The following is a 19,447-nucleotide window of genomic DNA, read 5'->3' as shown; positions in this document are numbered from 1 at the left end:
TGTCCTGGAGTTTAGCAGATTTACGGCCTTTAATTAAGAATACATTCTTGGCACTTTCATAATGAACTGTTAGTATTTGTGGACCCCAGTCTGCTCGCTCTGACCTCGCAGCAGCGCTGAGGAGTGTATACAAGGCCAAGTTAGATTTCACCTGATCACATGCTCGGTTGCTGACCGGTGACCAGGGGAGTCTACGTCTGAAACTAATGCAACACAGCGTATTGATAAAAAACATGCTGCTCAAATCAGAACCAGGTGACTGAAAAGAAATAACTAGATTTAAACCACAACTCTTTCAACTTGCTCAGTTTTTTTTTTTTGGGCTGAGTTCGGTCCTAAAAATTTAAATCAAAACTTATGTAATGCTTTGACCAAAATCCACATTAAAAAAAAAAAATTTTAAATCAAGTAATGAATTCATGAAAACAGTGATTACCTTGTTCTTTAGTTAGTTAGTATTACCAATACCATTTATAGTCCAATTGATGGGCTAATTGATTGTATTCAGTTATTTGATTAATAGTGTTTTTTCTCCGGTGCTGTGTGTATCTGTTGATGTGCTGCATACAGACAAATTGTTCTGACAGGGATACATAAAGCTGTACCAAATTTGATCTTAATGGATGTCAGATTTTTATTGCTTTGTCATTACATAAAATACAGCCGTAACTAATACAAATTGCATTTCATCCCAAATAAACCTGTTACTCAGGCTTTGTTATCATAAACCACGCGTGCAGGTACTGCTGTACCACTGACATCTGCTGGGCAAAATAAATACTCCACCAAAAAGCACAGTCCTCAGTCAAATATACATAGTGGTGAAAAAGGAACCAGGCTGATGTTACAAAAGTAAAAGTCCTGCATTCAAAATCCCTTCTCTAGAGTAAAGTACAAACCAGATAAACTGTATGAATGTGTGAACACGCCAGGTTTTGACCAAGTGAATGAAACAAGAGACGAAACAGTGAAACAGAGAATCGTGGTTGCATCGTGGTTTTCTGGGGGGATATTTTAGCCTCAACTGGTTCGATTCATGCTTCTCTTCTTAAGAATCGAGTGTCAGACTTGAACACTGGAGGAGTGTGTGCCGACAGATTAACTTTACTTGAAAACCCCTTTGAGAAACGAAGCCAGTATGACTCAGGCCCATGGAGGCTGATGGAAATTACTAATCACATACAATCCACTGCTGGCTGTGGAAATGACTGTGTCACACAGCGTCCTACACATCACCTCACCCATCCATCTCCTTTGTTCAAAATATAGCTGAGCTTCTCTTTCTGGCAGCATGATTGGTAGTCACTTGACAGTTGGTGGTTTCCCTGTGTGCAATGTGAGAACGAGGCCTCGGTCAGACTGCTTTTTCATCACACTGAAAGGAAAGGTTACGTTTGTTGCCTGCAAAAGTGGCAAGACAGACTGACTTCTGCAAGACTTGATCATTTCTTATCACAACTTAAGGCCTAAGTCCCTCCTCCCCCTTTTGGAAGATAGCATATCTGAAATACTTCCTCTTTATATCTGTCGGTTTTCGGCCTCCAATGTCAGTGTGTGATGACTTCTGTCTTTGATGTTATCTAACATATTTGGTTTTCTTTCCCCCCCTTCAAGGTCATAGCTTAACATCAGTTTCTTTTCACAAAACTCTTTGTCACTTCATTAGACATTAAACACAACTTAGACATCTATCAGTAAACACAAACATACTTGAGTCACAGCTGACCCAAGGTAGAAGAATGTAAACACAGGTATATCAGTGATCGTCCTTATGATGGAGGCTCGAGAGGCTTGGCTTTACCTTACTGCACGTCACTCCCTGTGCCTCCATGTGACACGAGAGGAATGCAGACTGTTTTGTTTCTGTTTCCTCTTAAGCAGGTGTATAAGTGATGATGGTTAACATTTTTTTAAAAAAAGCTCTCACTCTTTCTTCAGCCGTCACTTTGGATCCATTGAGCGACTGGATTTCTATATGATCAGTTTGTGCTACAGAAAGTGAAGAAACCCTCTATAGATAACAGCTGAACAAGTAAGGTATCAGTATAGTTTGACGTATTCAATGTGTTTGAGGTTTACCTACGGTGGTCTTTTAGGTCAAATCTTTATACATCTGAATTGACAGACGAGAAACCTCAGTTTGGCATCTGTGGCCTCTTAACTCTGGCTCTTGTAGAAAAATGTGTCAAGAATATTGAAAAATTTGCATTTTTCTTTTGTAAACATCAACTAATGCCGACCAGACTTCCTCGTGCTGCTGGTTGGTGACTGCTTTTTGTCAGGCTGTTAAGAATAACTGATGTTTCCTCTGTTTTTGATGAATCCCACTTTTAAAACACTGACATTAAGTAAGAACTGTACATCCCCTTAGTTAAAACCGGCTGAAATCCTTCTACGCTGTACTTTTCTGCTTGAAAACTCGTTTGCCGAGTCATGAATGAGACTGAATGACCTGGCAGCTCAAGTATGCTCTTCTAAGATAACATGATACAGAAGAATGAGAAGTAGATGCTCGCGCCTGCTGTGGATATTGATTACAGAAGCTTTACATTTTCCTGCTCTCAGTAGCACATTATGTGCTCGACTGAACTCCGGCCTGTTGGACGCCCTTCAGCTGCGCTCAGGGAGACATTTAACACAGCAACAAGTACACGCTTCTTTGTTGCTACAAATGAGTCCTGATCTTGTGGCGTCTGTCATTTAGTGTGTTTTTCTTCCCAGTTTTTACAACAAAACAAAAAGAGAATTCATACTCCCAGATCTATAATACACTCATTTTTCTCAATGGTTACAACTTATGTCAGTTGTGACTATTTAAAATGAAAGTGTCTACTGGGCCCCCTTGTTAAAGGTTGCATTTGTTTATGTGTTTGACGTTGTTCCACCAACAAGTAATTTTCACCTTGCAGTTTCTCAGATTACAGCTTGTTTCTGCTGTCCAGCAGTGGCCAAAAAACCCGTTATAGCAGGTTTAATTATCTTGTGATCCCTTGTAAGAGATTGGACCCAACAGACAAATTGTTGCATCCAGCTGAATAGATCAAAATCTTTTCTCTTTCTGTGTCATCTTCCTTTCAGACATGAGAGACAGACTGAGCAACCTACAGCAGGTGCAGACTGACTCAGAGGGTTTCAGCACAGTGGAGCTGGACGACCTGTCAGAGCATGCAGCGGCAGCGGCAGCGGCAGCGCCACATTCACACCAGGACATGGATGGTGTCCTACAGGAGGCCCAGCAGATTCGTCTGCAGATCCAGCAGATCCAGAACGACATCAGCGAGTTGAAAGATGTCAACTACCAGGCCTTAAACAAGACCACGTACGCCACAGCAACAAAGCGGGACTCCAATGCAATCGGGGCAGATATTAAAAGCAGGGCAGAAGGTGTGCTGCAGCAGCTGCACACGATGAACGCTCTCAGAGGGGAACTGGAGGCCCAGCGTGGCAGCGCTGACCCCACAGCACGTATAGCTCGGACACAGTACCAGTGTCTGAGCAATGCTCTGCAGGAGGTGATGTTCAGCTACAATGACACAGAGATGAGCCACAGGGAGGCTTGTAAACGTCAGATCCAGAGGCAGATGGAGGTGGTGGGCAGGGAGGTCAGCGAGGAGGAGCTGGAGGAGATGATGGAGGGCGAGGAGTTGACTGTGTTCAGCGTCCAGCTGGAGGGCAAAACGGCCCGTTCCGCTTTACTCCAGATCGAGAGTCGTCAAAAGGAGCTGGTGGAGCTGGAGAAGAGGATCCAGGGGATCCAGGAGCTGTTCCTGGACGTGGCCGTGCTCGTAGAGGAGCAGGGGGTCGCCGTCCAAAACATCCAGAAAAATGTCCAAAATGCTGAAGTGGCCGTTCAGGAAGGAATAGTCCAGCTGGAGAGAGCCACTGCATCCGATAAGAGCAACCCCTTCAAGAAACTGTTCTGTGGCTGCTTCCCATGTTATTACAACTAGGTCTGATGAGGGGCCACTGGGTTTGGATCAGGTCCACTGGTCCGTGTGGTCAAAACTGCACTACAAAATAAATGAGCAACCCTTTAAGCCATATCTGGAGCCTTTGATGATTGTAAAATATTGTGAGACTGTAACTGAGCTGCACCGGTTTCCAGGGTGAGGAGAAACCCTGTGGACAGTTCATTGAACACTTTAAACACTGATGATGATGAGGTGAACTTATACTGTTTTTATCTGGATAAAAAGAGAGCAAACATACATCAAACAAACAAGAGATCAATATACCCAATGAGATTTATCAAACTAATGATCAGCATAATTTGCAAACAGCCATATCAGCAAATAATATAAATCAATAGGGAATCAGACATAACTTTCAATCATATAACATAGATTTTGTCAACTGGACACACTCCGTCTAATGATGAAGATCAAGTCATGTATGATTGAAAGCCAGTGGTGGAGCGTAGTACCTTAAGTACAGTCCTTGAGTAAATGTACTTAGTTACATTCAACTACTGTGGTTAAGTAACATTTTCGATGCAGGACTTTTACTTGTAATAGAATATGTTAACAGTTGCGCTACTTTTACGTCACTAAAGGGTCTGAATACTTCTCCCATCTTTATATAAAGCAGTAAAAATGATCTATGTCCTAACCACAACAGTAAAATGCTACTTAATGCATCAGTAATATTGATCCAATAATATGATATACAATGGTACTACTAATTCTGTTCATTTGATACTTCTAATACATTTTGCAAGTGACTTATGGACCTTTATACTGGAGTAACATCATGTTTCCAGCAGCAGTTTTAGTGATGGAGTATTTTTTACAATGTGGCATTTGTACTTTTACTAAGTAAATGATCTAAATATACTTCACCACTGTGGACAGCATGGAAGTTCCATGCAACAGCATCTAAATTTACTTTGTGGTGAAACTATTTGTTAACTTCTGTTTTTTTCCTGTACACTTTTATAAGTATAGATGTTATATATAGACCTCAGTATAATAAGATCAAATTATGTTTTATTGTTTCACGTTAATTTAATGGAAGACTTTGTTAATAAAGAAAAAAAATTTAAAATGTAATGTAATGTCTGTCATGTGTCATCCTGACAGTAAACTGGAGGCCTCACAAATCATCAAAAATCAAAAATTATACATTAAACAAAAAAAAAAAACAAACAAACAAAACAAAACAAAACAAAAAAAACATGAAACTGACTCAAACCAGAGAAACGGTGAAGTGTGTGAAATGTAGAGGAGAAGGCGTGATCTTCCGCATTAGTACCTGCTGCAGGCTGCATCACTGTGGCAGTGTAATGTGAGTGTGTGAGTGTGTGAGTGAGAGACCTCCTCAAAACACTGGGAGACTGTTGACTCTTGTACATGTTGAAATTTGGTGACAGAACGAAGAGAAAAAGAGGAAATGAGTCTTTCCGATGTCACGTCTGCTGCTTTAGTGAGTTTTCTAGCATAGCACCGCTGGAGGACAACTCAACGAGGTATGTGAGCTCTGTTTTCTCTTCTCCGGTCGATATATTGGCTCAAATAATCGATTAAATCATTTCTGTTAACTCGGGACTGACTCACACGCTGATCTCTGTCACAGCTTCTTAGTGTTGTCTAGTTTCTCTTTTCCCCCATCCTCCTGGCTTGTCCTGGCCAGTGATGCTTTCAGGTTTGTTAGTGTGATTTATCGCGTTTTGTGAAACACTTTCTCAACATTAAGTATCACACTAACGATATGTGACAGGTTCTCTCAATAGGAAATAAGCGAGTCTAAGTCGACGCCCTGTAATTAATTTCTATCTGCGATGAGAACGTCACAGCTGAGGAAGTAGCCCATCGGCTTCCTATAGAGCAGCTTTTGTGCTTCTTTTCAAAAAAGTCTTTATATTGAACTTTCAGAAGTTACACTGCACAGACAAAAAGTATCCTGACATTCACAAAAACATGCACACATGATATAGTTACATAATATTTCTGTAAAATAGTAACCCCATATGAATTACAATATACTTTTACTATGATCCTCTGCAGTTACAACTCATTCACAACATGTACAATTCTTGTGTCCATATCTTGCTGAAATTAGTAGATTTTCTTATTGTATTGCTAATTTCTCTAGTTTTACATGAAATATGACATATCTCATCTGGCATTAGAAGAAGGGTTTGGATTTCTACGTAGGATGAGACCAGAGATAGAATATGTATTAATATCTTTTTCTTAAGTAGAAGTACTACAACACCAGAATTATTAAAGTTTAAAAAGTACTCAGTGTTTTCTGCAGGAAAATGAAGTCTGTGGTTGATTATTAAATAATCTAACATTTTTCTCACAGCATTAGATCTTATACTGTCTGATGACTGATCTTATATTAATGTTGATGCATTATTGCAAGCAGCACTTTACAGTTATAGCTGGTTGAGGGTTAGAGTTAGTTTCACTACCCTTTCTACAGTTTGTTCAGTCCAGTGGTTCAAGATCTAAGGGTTGAGCCCCTCCAAAGGGGCACAAAATAAATATGAGGGGTTAATGAGATGAATATGCCTGGACAGAATAAAAAACAAAGTTCTGTTTTACAATTTTTATTGAGTTTTCTTTTTACATCTTGACAATTTTTTATGGGGTGACTATTTTCTTAGTTGGAACCACTTCCTGAGGTCTCTGCTGGTGACCTGGTAACTGCTCAGAAGCAAGAAATGGTCCAGTACATAAGCCCCCATAAAATGACACGATGTTGTTTTTCCACTGGTTTTGTTACAAATAAAACAAATGAGATATAACATTAGTAACTTTGTTACTTGCTGTTTCGTCCTGTTTCTACTCTGTAGTGAAGCTGCCAGGAGCCATTTAGCATAGCTTAGCATAAAGAAAGAAACAGGGAAACAGGTGGACTGTCTCAGTCTGAGGGTAATAAAATCTACCACCAACTGTAAAGCTGACAAGTTAACATGTTTAATTGTTACAACTGGTAGATGGATATTTTTTAAATTTTGGACAGAGCCAGGCTACCATTTTCCCTGTTTCCAGTCTTTATGCTAAGCTAAGCTAACCATTCTCTGGCTGTAGCTTCATATTTGACAAAAAGATTCAAGAGTGTCACCGATCCTTTCATCTATCTCTCTGCCAGATGGCAAATACACATAATTTCTGAGATGGTCAGTAAAAAGCTCCTGACTCCTTTTGCAGGTGAGATGAGGGACCGACTGTGTGAGCTGCAGACCTTCACCCCCATGCCTGCAGAGGAGGTGCGCAGGCCCGTGGAGAACCAGAACCACACCGCTGACGATGAGGAGCATCTGGAGCAACATGCCATCGTGTTTGAGGGAGAAGACATGATGGATGGCATCTACAAGGAGGCCCAGGCGATGAGGAAGGAGATGCTGCTGCTCAAAATGGACGTGAAGCGTCTCGGGAAGCAGAACACCAGGTTCCTCACGTCCGTCAGGAGGATAAGCAGCATCAAACGGGACTCCAGCGCTCTGGGACGGGACATCAAGGCCAGAGGGGAGGCCATTTATGCACGGTTGGAGAAACTGGGGAAGCTGACCAAGGACCTGGAGGAGGAGCACGGGCCTACATCAGCTGTAGCCCGCATGGTGCGTTCACAGTATGTGTCTCTGACCAGGGCCTTCCACGATGCAATGTCTGAGTACAACGAGGCTGAGATGGTCCAGAGGGAGAACTGCAAGACCCGCATCCAGAGACAAGCGGAGATCATGGGCAAGGAGGTGAGCAGGGAGCAGATAGACGAGATGATCGAGACGGGCAAGTGGAACGTCTTCTCGGATAATCTTCTCCAGGAAGGAAAGACTGCCAGGTCTGCTCTCAGCGAGATCGAGAACCGGCACAAGGAACTCCTGGAGCTGGAGGGCCGCATCAGAGACATTCATGAGCTTTTCTTCCAGATGGCCACGCTGGTGGAGGAGCAGGGCTGCATGCTGGATAACATAGAGGCAAATGTCAGTGCAACTCAGGACTACGTCATCAAGGCTTCAACTCAGATCAAGAAGGCTGTGAAATACAAGAAAAACAATCCATGCAAGAAACTCTTTTGCTGTTGCTTCCCTTGCTGCAATTGAGACATCATCAGTCTTTTTTTTTTCTCAGTGACATCAAAATACTGAGATTAGATTCAAATCAGCTTCCTACACAAAGATGCTTGTAATATTTTGTTTTAGTTTGTGTATTTATTGAGCTCTAATGAAGCAATGAGTCAATTTTAAATTAAGCAGCAGAAGTGCCCAATTATTATTATTTTCTCTATGAACCGGTCTGAGAAAAAGGTCTGGTGTATTTTGAAACCACACATTCGTATGCAAATATGTACAGTGCGATATGAGTGTTATGTTTCCTGATTGTTACTGAGACCAGCGTTTGCAAGATAACTGTAAAGACATCTAGGCTATTATTTTATGCATAACTCCAAGCCTTCTTGCTCTTTCAGCTTTGTACGTTTGTAAGTTGTTCTATGAAATATTTAAGTGATGTAAAGTATAATTTACTTAGAAATAAATGCCTTAGAGTGGCTAGTTTTGACAGCCTGAATGTAAGTCTATAGCTAAGCTTCAAACTGGAACTGAAAGCAGGACTATTTCTTATTTCAGCCATTGCTTAACACCTAACACCTCTTTAGAAATACAGTGAATACAACACACACACACAGACACACACAGACACACACACACACACACAGCTTTTGATTGCGTTCAGCTTGGGAGGCAAGATAGATAGGTGTGGACCGTACAACTTCATGCTGGCCTCCCCCGTGTAGAGTTATCACCAGCTATAAACCAGGGCTTTCTCAAGACTTGCCTCCTGTTTTCAGTGATGAAACTGACTGAGCGTTAATCCCTTGTTTCCCTGTAGCTGTTAATGATCACACACTGGCACACACACCCAAAGTCAATCATATTTGTATTATAGGGCAGGTTTCTGATTTTTCTACATGTAAATATTTGTTCATTCAGGCAGTGTGACAACAACAGGGAGAATGGGAAGCTAATCAGGTCAGAGGACCTTCTGTTTGCACAGCAGGCTTCGCTCTCTTGTCCTGTAATGATAGTCAAATTAAAAAGACCTTTATTTTCCTGTGTGTGATACGGGGGAATCCCAGTTAACATCTGGTAAACTGAAGCTGAGAGGCTCTGTGACTGAGACCATTATACAGTAAAGAAGGACACTGCTGAGACATAACTGCCTCTGCTCAGTGTTGAAACGGGTGTGCAACGATTGCACTTCCTCAGCAGAGCTGTGCGGTCTGTGGGGGCATTTACTGGAAGCATGACTGGCTTTATTTGCACTGTGGCGTCGTGGCTTAGTTCAGGTAGACATACCTGACAACATTATGTCACTTTTGTCTTTTAATCATGACTGCAATCCCTGGCAGAACTCGTTTACTGACCAGGATGGCCGAGTGGTTAAGGCGTTGGACTTAAGATCCAATGGACAATAGTCCTCGTGGGTTCGAACCCCACTCCTGGTAGAAGGCGGAAATTTTAAGCTGAAAACCTGCGGTGGAAGAGAAGTTTGGTTGTCTGTGACAGACTGAATTTCGTCAAATGCGACTTGCTGTCCTCTGGTCATGCTGTCAGTTTGTCATAAAAACGTTTCTGTCTGAGTAACCACCGCAAACATGTCTGTGTCTTATTTACATGCCGCTGGTCCTTTCACATGGGAACGATTGTCAGGCTCGTGTGTGGCTCTAAAAGTCATGCAGTGATTGCTAATTCTAGCAACGCGTTCATCGTTTAATCTTATTTTAGTAACACACACCACAGACGATTAACAAAGCTTCATAGGATCGGAAACCGCAAAGGGGGAAACACCCCGACTCCGGTGATATATTTGGTTTCCCTTTGTGAGGGGGGGTTTTGGGGTAAATATATTCAGCACATTTCACTGTGTATCTCGTCCTTGAATTATGATCTGAATGCGTAATCTAGTCCCAGTGTAAACAAAACGGGTGGCTCAATAACGAATATTAAAATGATTGTCTTTCCTCCTATGTTGACTGTTAGACAAGTATTTGAACAAGAGCTAGGACAAGAAAACAGCAAAATGTAGTCATTGATTCTGTACGAGGTTTCCTTACATCAGTTATGATTGTCAACACAAGCCAAAATAAATAAATAAAAGTAAAGGTGCGGTCTATAATTTACATTTACACCATTAGAAATATTTTAAATACTTATAGTTTCTGTCACTTTTCAGTAACACTGGAAAACCATTATGGTAACAACTGATTTGGCCTCTATTGAATTTACCTTGGCTGTATATATCCAACACAACAAGACAAAACTAAATCACAGATACTCCATCACAGCGGAGGAATACTGTAACACAAGGGCGTAGGTTTGGTCTCAACATAGGGACGCAACAACCCCGCCACCCCTCCAAAACAAAGAGAGTTAACGTACAAAACGGTTTATAGAATCTAAATTTATATTCAGGAATGCACATATCCAAATGTAATATGTGTACATGGTTGAATTTACACACATGAAATATATGTACATATGAAGTAAAATCATATATGTATATAAAGTATAGCCAATGTATGTAGAAATTACATATGACGCTTTTATATAAACTTATATATATATTTATATTTACAATTATAGAAATATTTTACATAAATATATATCCATCCCAAAGCCTATCAGTATATTCAGATTATATATGTAAATATAAAAAATAGACATGTATGTTTTAATTGAATAAGAAAATATTGAGAAAATTATATACAAACATACAATTTGAATAAGGATGTTGTTTTAATAAAGTTGCATTTTACGATAAGTATTTCATATATGTTATAAAATATATACATCCAGAGGATGTATATACTGTATGTCATAATAATATATCCTCTTATAGGTGACACATAGGTTAACATCACTCTTGATAAAGGGACATATATGTCATATATATATCATAAATCATATGCTAAGGCATAAAAATGTCATAGTATACTAAGACATAAAAAAGTCAAAGTATAGCGAGGCATGAAAAGTCATAGTATAGCATTGGCATGAAAAAGATATAGGGCGGCATGGTGGGCAGTGGATAGCGCCTCGCAGAGAGAAGGTTCTGGGTTTGAACCCCGGGCCTTTCTGTGTGGAGTTTGCATGTCTCCCTATGTCTGCATGGGTTCTCTCCGGGTAATCCAGCTTTCTCCCATAGTCCAAAAACATGCAAAATAAATTAATTGGCGAATCTAAGGTGCTCATAGGTGTGAATGTGTGCTGACTGGTTGCTCTTTTGGGATTGTATCATAGTAGTCATTGTAGTCATAGTATAGTAAGGCATAGAAACGTCATAGTATAGTAAGACATAAAAAGACAAAAAAAATGTCATAGTATAGTAAGACATAAAAAGACAAAAAAAACGTCATAGTATAATAAGGTATGAAAAGTTGAAGAAACGTCATGGTATATAACCCAAAAACCATCATAGTATAGTAAGGCATGAAAAGTCAAAATAAAAGTCAAAGTATAGTAAGGCATGAAAAGTCAAAATAAAAGTCAAAGTATAGTAAGGCATGAAAAGTCAAAAAAAGGTCATAGTATACTAAGGCATAAAAACGCATAAAACATCATAGTATGGTAAGGCATGAAAAGTCAAAATAAAAGTCATAGTATAGTAAGGCATAAACAGTCATAAAAATGTCATTGTATAGTAACACATAGAAAAGTGTAAGGTATTTACATGCATATAACTTCGACCTGAGAATATAAGTGATGTTTGACTGTATATATGTGTAGGACAACACGGTATTTAGGACATATCTGGAGGGCCTTGTTAAATTGATGAATGTTGGTGTTTGCTTATATGGTTAGAGCCCCACAGATGGAGAATGATCTCAGGAGGTCTGAAGAAGAATGTGCAACAACTAAGAGGCCCCACCGATGCAAACATCTCCAGATCATCATCAGCTTGTCACGCACATCGGAGAGCAAAAGACCAAACAAGCAGTCAAACTTTTGTTACTCAGAGAGAGACCTTGGTGTGCCTTGTACCAGATCTGTCCTTCATGCACAAATAAAACCAGCCTCATTGAAGTGTTTACTTGTTGGTCTGATTGTGTTCACTTTTTCATTTTCCTGTCATAAGAAATCATCTTTTCAGGAAGACATGAAAAGTCATGAAAACTTCATAGTATAGTAAGAAAGTCATATAAACGTCATAGTATTTTGACACAAAAAACATTGTACTATAGGAAGGCATGAAAAGTGATTAAATTTTCATAGAATAAAAATGAAAATGACATAGTATGGTTAGGAATAAAAATGTCCTAGGATAGTGTGGCATAAATAATCATTGACACAACATAGTATAGTAAAGCAAAGAAACATCATAGAAGAATAAGGCATAGAAAGTCATTATCATTACATATGGCATAAGGCATAAAAACATCATAGTACAGTAATGCATAAAAAGTCATAAAAAAAGACATAGTATAGTAAAGTATAAAAACATCATACTGTGGTAAGACAAAAAAAAAACATAATTGTATAATAAGGTATAAAAATGTAATAAAAATGTAATAAAAACATTTATTAAAACAACAGAGTAAAGTAAGGCATAAAAAGTTATAAAAACTTCATAGTATAGTAAGGCAAAAAACATCATAAAATAGTGAGGCTTAAAAAGTCATAAAAACAACATAGTACAGTAAGACATAAAAATTTATTAAAACAACAGAGTAGAGTAAGGCATCAAAAGTCATTAAAACGTCATAGTATAGTCAGACAAAAAAATTGTAATGATATAGTAAGGCATAAAAAGTCTTAAAATCGTCATAGTATATTAACCCAAAAACGATCATAGTATAGTAGGACTTAAAAAAAAAAAAAAAAGAACATAGTATAATAAGATATAAAAACATCATAGTATAGTGAGGCATAAAAAGTCATAAAAATTACATAGTATTGTAAGGCATAAAAACGACATAGTTGAGAAATGCATAAAAAGTCATAAAAACAACATAGTATAGTAAGACATAAAAATTTATTAAAACAACAGGACAGTAAGGCATAAAAAGTCCTAAAAATTTCATAGCACAGGAAGGCATAAAAAGTTATCAAAACGTCATAGTATAGAAAAGCTTAAAAAGTAATAAAAACATCAAAGTATAGTGAAGCATAAAAAGTCATAAAAATGTCATAGTATAGTAAGGCATAAAAAGTCAAAAACATCATGGTATAGTAAGGCATAAAAAGTCATAAAAACAACATAGTATAGTAAGGCATAAAAAGTCATAAAAACAACATAGTATAGTAAGGCATAAAAAGTCATAAAAACGTTATAGTATAGTATGGCATAAAAAGTCATAAAAACGTCATAGTATAATAAGGCATAAAAAGTCATAAAAATAACATAGTATAGTAAGGCATAAAAATAACATAGTATAGTAAGTCATAAAAACGTCATAGTATAGTAAGGCATAAAATGTCAAAAATAACATAGTATAGCAAGGCATAAAAATGTCATAGTATAGTAAGGCATAAAAAGTCATAAAATGACATAGTATAGTAAGGCATAAAAAGTAGTAAAAAAGTCATAGTATAGTAAGGCAAAAAAATGACATAGTATAGTAAGGCATAAAATATCATAAAAGCAACATAGTATAATAAGGCATAAATAGTCATAAAAACGTCATGTATAGTAAGCTATAAAAAGTCATGAAAATGACAGTATAGTAAGGCATAAAATCGTCATAATATAGAAAGTCATGGAAATTCATAAAAACAACATAGTATAGTAAGACATAAAATTTTATTGAAACAACATAGTATAGTAAGGCATAAAAATGTCATAGTATAGTAAGGCATAAAAAGTCATAAAAACGTTATAGTATAATAAGGCATAAAAAGTCATAAAAATAACATAGTGTAGTAAGGCATAAAAATAACATAGTATAGTGACGCTTAAAAACGACATAGTATAGTAAGTCATAAAAAGTCATAAAAACGTCATAGTATAGTAAGGCATAAAAAGTCATAAAAATAACATAGTATAGCAAGGCATAAAAATGTCATAGTATAGTAAGGCATAAAAAGTCATAAAATGACATAGTATAGTAAGGCATAAAAAGTAGTAAAAAAGTCATAGTATAGTAAGGCAAAAAAATGACATAGTATAGTAAGGCAAAAAATATCATAAAAGCAACATAGGATAATAAGGCATAAATAGTCATAAAAACATCATGTATAGTAAGCTATAAAAAGTCATGAAAATGACAGTATAGTAAGGCATAAAATCGTCATAATATAGAAAGGCATGGAAATTCATAAAAACAACATAGTATAGTAAGTCACAAAAAGTCATAAAAAATAACATAGTATAGCAAGGCATAAAAATGTCATAGTATAGTAAGGCATAAAAAGTCATAAAAACCTTATAGTATAATAAGGCATAAAAAGTCATAAAAACCTTATAGTATAATAAGGCATAAAAAGTCATAAAAATAACATAGTATAGTAAGGCATAAAAATAACATAGTATAGTGAGGCTTAAAAACGACATAGTATAGTAAGTCATAAAAAGTCATAAAAACGTCATAGTATAGTAAGGCATAAAAAGTCATAAAAATAACATAGTATACTAAGGCATAAAAAGTCATAAAAACGTCATAGTATAATAAGGCATAAAAAGTCATAAAAATAACATAGTATAGTAAAGCATAAAAATAACATAGTATAGTAAGTCATAAAAAGTCATAAAAACGTCATAGTATAGTAAGGCATAAAAAGTCATAAAAATAACATAGTATAGCAAGGCATAAAAATGTCATAGTATAGTAAAGCATAAAAAGTCATAAAAACATCATATTATAGTCAGGCATAAAATGTCATAAAAACAACATAGTATAGTAAGATATAAAAATTTATTAAAACAACAGGACAGTAAGGCATCAAAAGTCATGAACATTTCATAGTACAGAAAGGCATAAAAAGTTATCAAAACGTCATAGTATAGAAAAGCTGAAAAAGTAATAAAAACATCAAAGTATAGTAAGGCATAAAAAGTAGCAAAAAAGTCATAGTATAGTAAGGCATAAAAATGTCATAGTATAGTAAGGCATAAAAAGTCATAAAACCGTCATAGTATAGAAAGGCATAAAAAGTCATAAAAATAACATAGTATAGTAAGTCATAAAAAGTTATCAAAACGTCATAGTATAGTAAGGCATAAAAAGTCATAAAAATAACATAGTATAGCAAGGCATAAAAAGTAGTAAAAAAGTCATAGTATAGTAAGGCAAAAAATATCATAAAAGCGACATAGTACAATAAGGCATAAATAGTCATAAAAACGTCATGTATAGTAAGCCATATAAAGTCATGAAAATGACATAGTGTAGTAAGGCATAAAATCGACATAATATAGTAAGGCATGAAAAGTCATAAAAACAACATAGTATAGTAAGACATAAAAATATATTGAAACAACATAGTAGAGTAAGGCATAAAAAGTCATAAAAACGTCATAGTATAGTAAGGCATAAAAAGTTATAAAAACATCATAGTATAGTAAGGCATAAAAAGTCATAAAAACATCATAGTTTAGTAAGATATAAAAATAACATAGTATAGTAAGGCATAAAAATGACATAGTGTAGTAAGTAATAAAAAGTCATAAAAACATCATAGTATAGTAAGGCATAAAAAGTCATAAAAATAACATAGTATCGCAAGGCATAAAAATGTCATAGTATAGTAAGGCATAAAAAGTCATAAAAATAACATAGTATAGCAAGGCATAAAAAGTCATCAAAACGTCATAGTATAGTAAGGCATAAAAAGTCATAAAATAACATAGTATAGCAAGGCATAAAAAGTAGTAAAAAAAGTCATAGTATAGTAAGGCATAAAAATGTCATAGTATAGAAAGGCATAAAAAGTCATAAAAACTTCATAGTATAGTAAGGCATAAAAAGTCATAAAAACATCATAGTATAGTAAGGCATAAAAAGTCATAAAAACATCATAGTTTAGTAAGATATAAAAATAACATAGTATAGTAAGGCATAAAAATGACATAGTGTAGTAAGTAATAAAAAGTCATAAAAACATCACAGTATAGTAAGGCATAAAAAGTCATAAAAATAACATAGTATCGCAAGGCATAAAAATGTCATAGTATAGTAAGGCATAAAAAGTCATAAAAACGTCATCGTATAGTAAGTCATAAAAAGTCATAAAAACTTCATAGTATAGTAAGGCATAAAAAGTTATAAAAACATCATAGTATAGTAAGGCATAAAAAGTCATAAAAACATCATAGTTTAGTAAGATATAAAAATAACATAGTATAGTAAGGCATAAAAATGACATAGTGTAGTAAGTAATAAAAAGTCATAAAAACATCATAGTATAGTAAGGCATAAGAAGTCATAAAAATAACATAGTATCGCAAGGCATAAAAATGTCATAGTATAGTAAGGCATAAAAAGTCATAAAAATAACATAGTATAGCAAGGCATAAAAAGTCATCAAAACGTCATAGTATAGTAAGTCATAAAAACATCATAGTTTAGTAAGGCATAAAATCGACATAATATAGTAAGGCATAAAAAGTAGTAAAAAAGTCATAGTATAGTAAGGCATAAAAATGTCATAGTATAGAAAGGCATTAAAAGTCATAAAAACTTCATAGTATAGTAAGGCATAAAAAGTCATAAAAATAACAAAGTATAGTAAGTCATAAAAAGTTATCAAAACGTCATAGTATAGTAAGGCATAAAAAGTCATAAAAATAACATAGTATAGCAAGTCATAAAAACGTCATAGTATAGTAAAGCATAAAAAGTCATAAAAACCTCATAGCATAGTAAGGCATAAAAAGTCATAAAAATGACATAGTATAGTAAGGCATAAAAATACATAAAATGTCATAGTATATCAAAGTGTAAAAAGTCATAAAAACGACAAAGTATAGTAAGTTATAAAAAGTCATAAATATATCATATTATAGCAAGGCATAAAAATGTCATAGTATAGTAAGGCATAAAAAGTCATAAAAATAACATAGTATTGCAAGGCATAAAAATACATAAAATGTCATAGTATAGTAAGGCATAAAAAGTCATAAAAATAACATAGTATTGCAAGGCATAAAAATGTCATAAAAGCAACATAGTATAATAAGGCATAAATAGTCATAAAAACGTCATGTATAGTAAGCTATAAAAAGTCATGAAAATGACAGTATAGTAAGGCATAAAATCGTCATAATATAGAAAGTCATGGAAATTCATAAAAACAACATAGTATAGTAAGACATAAAATTTTATTGAAACAACATAGTATAGTAAGGCATAAAAATGTCATAGTATAGTAAGGCATAAAAAGTCATAAAATGACATAGTATAGTAAGGCATAAAAAGTAGTAAAAAAGTCATAGTATAGTAAGGCAAAAAAATGACATAGTATAGTAAGGCAAAAAATATCATAAAAGCAACATAGGATAATAAGGCATAAATAGTCATAAAAACATCATGTATAGTAAGCTATAAAAAGTCATGAAAATGACAGTATAGTAAGGCATAAAATCGTCATAATATAGAAAGGCATGGAAATTCATAAAAACAACATAGTATAGTAAGTCACAAAAAGTCATAAAAAATAACATAGTATAGCAAGGCATAAAAATGTCATAGTATAGTAAGGCATAAAAAGTCATAAAAACCTTATAGTATAATAAGGCATAAAAAGTCATAAAAACCTTATAGTATAATAAGGCATAAAAAGTCATAAAAATAACATAGTATAGTAAGGCATAAAAATAACATAGTATAGTGACGCTTAAAAACGACATAGTATAGTAAGTCATAAAAAGTCATAAAAACGTCATAGTATAGTAAGGCATAAAAAGTCATAAAAATAACATAGTATACTAAGGCATAAAAAGTCATAAAAACGTCATAGTATAATAAGGCATAAAAAGTCATAAAAATAACATAGTATAGTAAAGCATAAAAATAACATAGTATAGTAAGTCATAAAAAGTCATAAAAACGTCATAGTATAGTAAGGCATAAAAAGTCATAAAAATAACATAGTATAGCAAGGCATAAAAATGTCATAGTATAGTAAAGCATAAAAAGTCATAAAAACATCATATTATAGTCAGGCATAAAATGTCATAAAAACAACATAGTATAGTAAGATATAAAAATTTATTAAAACAACAGGACAGTAAGGCATCAAAAGTCATGAACATTTCATAGTACAGAAAGGCATAAAAAGTTATCAAAACGTCATAGTATAGAAAAGCTGAAAAAGTAATAAAAACATCAAAGTATAGTAAGGCATAAAAAGTAGCAAAAAAGTCATAGTATAGTAAGGCATAAAAATGTCATAGTATAGTAAGGCATAAAAAGTCATAAAACCGTCATAGTATAGAAAGGCATAAAAAGTCATAAAAATAACATAGTATAGTAAGTCATAAAAAGTTATCAAAACGTCATAGTATAGTAAGGCATAAAAAGTCATAAAAATAACATAGTATAGCAAGGCATAAAAAGTAGTAAAAAAGTCATAGTATAGTAAGGCAAAAAATATCATAAAAGCGACATAGTACAATAAGGCATAAATAGTCATAAAAACGTCATGTATAGTAAGCCATATAAAGTCATGAAAATGACATAGTTTAGTAAGGCATAAAAAGTAATTAAAAAAGTCATAGTGTAGTAAGGCATAAAATCGACATAATATAGTAAGGCATGAAAAGTCATAAAAACAACATAGTATAGTAAGACATAAAAATATATTGAAACAACATAGTAGAGTAAGGCATAAAAAGTCATAAAAACGTCATAGTATAGTAAGGCATAAAAAGTTATAAAAACATCATAGTATAGTAAGGCATAAAAAGTCATAAAAACATCATAGTTTAGTAAGATATAAAAATAACATAGTATAGTAAGGCATAAAAATGACATAGTGTAGTAAGTAATAAAAAGTCATAAAAACATCATAGTATAGTAAGGCATAAAAAGTCATAAAAATAACATAGTATCGCAAGGCATAAAAATGTCATAGTATAGTAAGGCATAAAAAGTCATAAAAATAACATAGTATAGCAAGGCATAAAAAGTCATAAAAACGTCATAGTATAGTAAGGCATAAAAAGTCATAAAAATAACATAGTATAGCAAGGCATAAAAAGTAGTAAAAAAAGTCATAGTATAGTAAGGCATAAAAATGTCATAGTATAGAAAGGCATAAAAAGTCATAAAAACTTCATAGTATAGTAAGGCATAAAAAGTCATAAAAACATCATAGTATAGTAAGGCATAAAAAGTCATAAAAACATCATAGTTTAGTAAGATATAAAAATAACATAGTATAGTAAGGCATAAAAATGACATAGTGTAGTAAGTAATAAAAAGTCATAAAAACATCACAGTATAGTAAGGCATAAAAAGTCATAAAAATAACATAGTATCGCAAGGCATAAAAATGTCATAG

The 19,447-nt window shown here is 34.6% G+C and overlaps 2 protein-coding genes and 1 non-coding gene across 4 annotated transcripts; all 3 read left to right on the top strand.

Annotated features, from left to right (window-relative positions):
• Positions 1-1,899: 1,899 nt before the first annotated feature.
• On the top strand, positions 1,900-5,084 carry LOC130180772 (syntaxin-11-like). Of its 2 annotated transcripts, none has more exons than XM_056394506.1 (2): positions 1,900-2,032; positions 3,079-5,084. In XM_056394506.1, the coding sequence occupies exon 2, from the start codon at positions 3,081-3,083 to the stop codon at positions 3,948-3,950; it is 870 nt and encodes a 289-aa protein (XP_056250481.1). In that variant the 5' UTR covers positions 1,900-2,032; positions 3,079-3,080; the 3' UTR covers positions 3,951-5,084. The 2 variants fall into 2 exon arrangements, with proteins under 2 accessions (XP_056250481.1, XP_056250482.1); XM_056394507.1 differs by having other exon boundaries at positions 1,900-2,037.
• A 219-nt stretch (positions 5,085-5,303) lies between these two features.
• stx11a (syntaxin 11a) lies at positions 5,304-8,505 on the top strand. Its single transcript, XM_056394505.1, has 2 exons — positions 5,304-5,464; positions 7,158-8,505. The coding sequence occupies exon 2, from the start codon at positions 7,163-7,165 to the stop codon at positions 8,048-8,050; it is 888 nt and encodes a 295-aa protein (XP_056250480.1). The 5' UTR covers positions 5,304-5,464; positions 7,158-7,162; the 3' UTR covers positions 8,051-8,505.
• Positions 8,506-9,370: 865 nt separating this feature from the next.
• On the top strand, positions 9,371-9,453 carry trnal-uaa (transfer RNA leucine (anticodon UAA)). The gene has a single exon. It is a non-coding gene; the product is annotated as a tRNA-Leu (tRNA).
• Positions 9,454-19,447: the final 9,994 nt, after the last annotated feature.

Source organism: Seriola aureovittata, chromosome 13 (genome assembly GCF_021018895.1).
Source record: "Seriola aureovittata isolate HTS-2021-v1 ecotype China chromosome 13, ASM2101889v1, whole genome shotgun sequence".
NCBI classification, from domain to species: domain Eukaryota; kingdom Metazoa; phylum Chordata; class Actinopteri; order Carangiformes; family Carangidae; genus Seriola; species Seriola aureovittata.
This window is presented reverse-complemented; position numbering and strand designations above follow the sequence as displayed.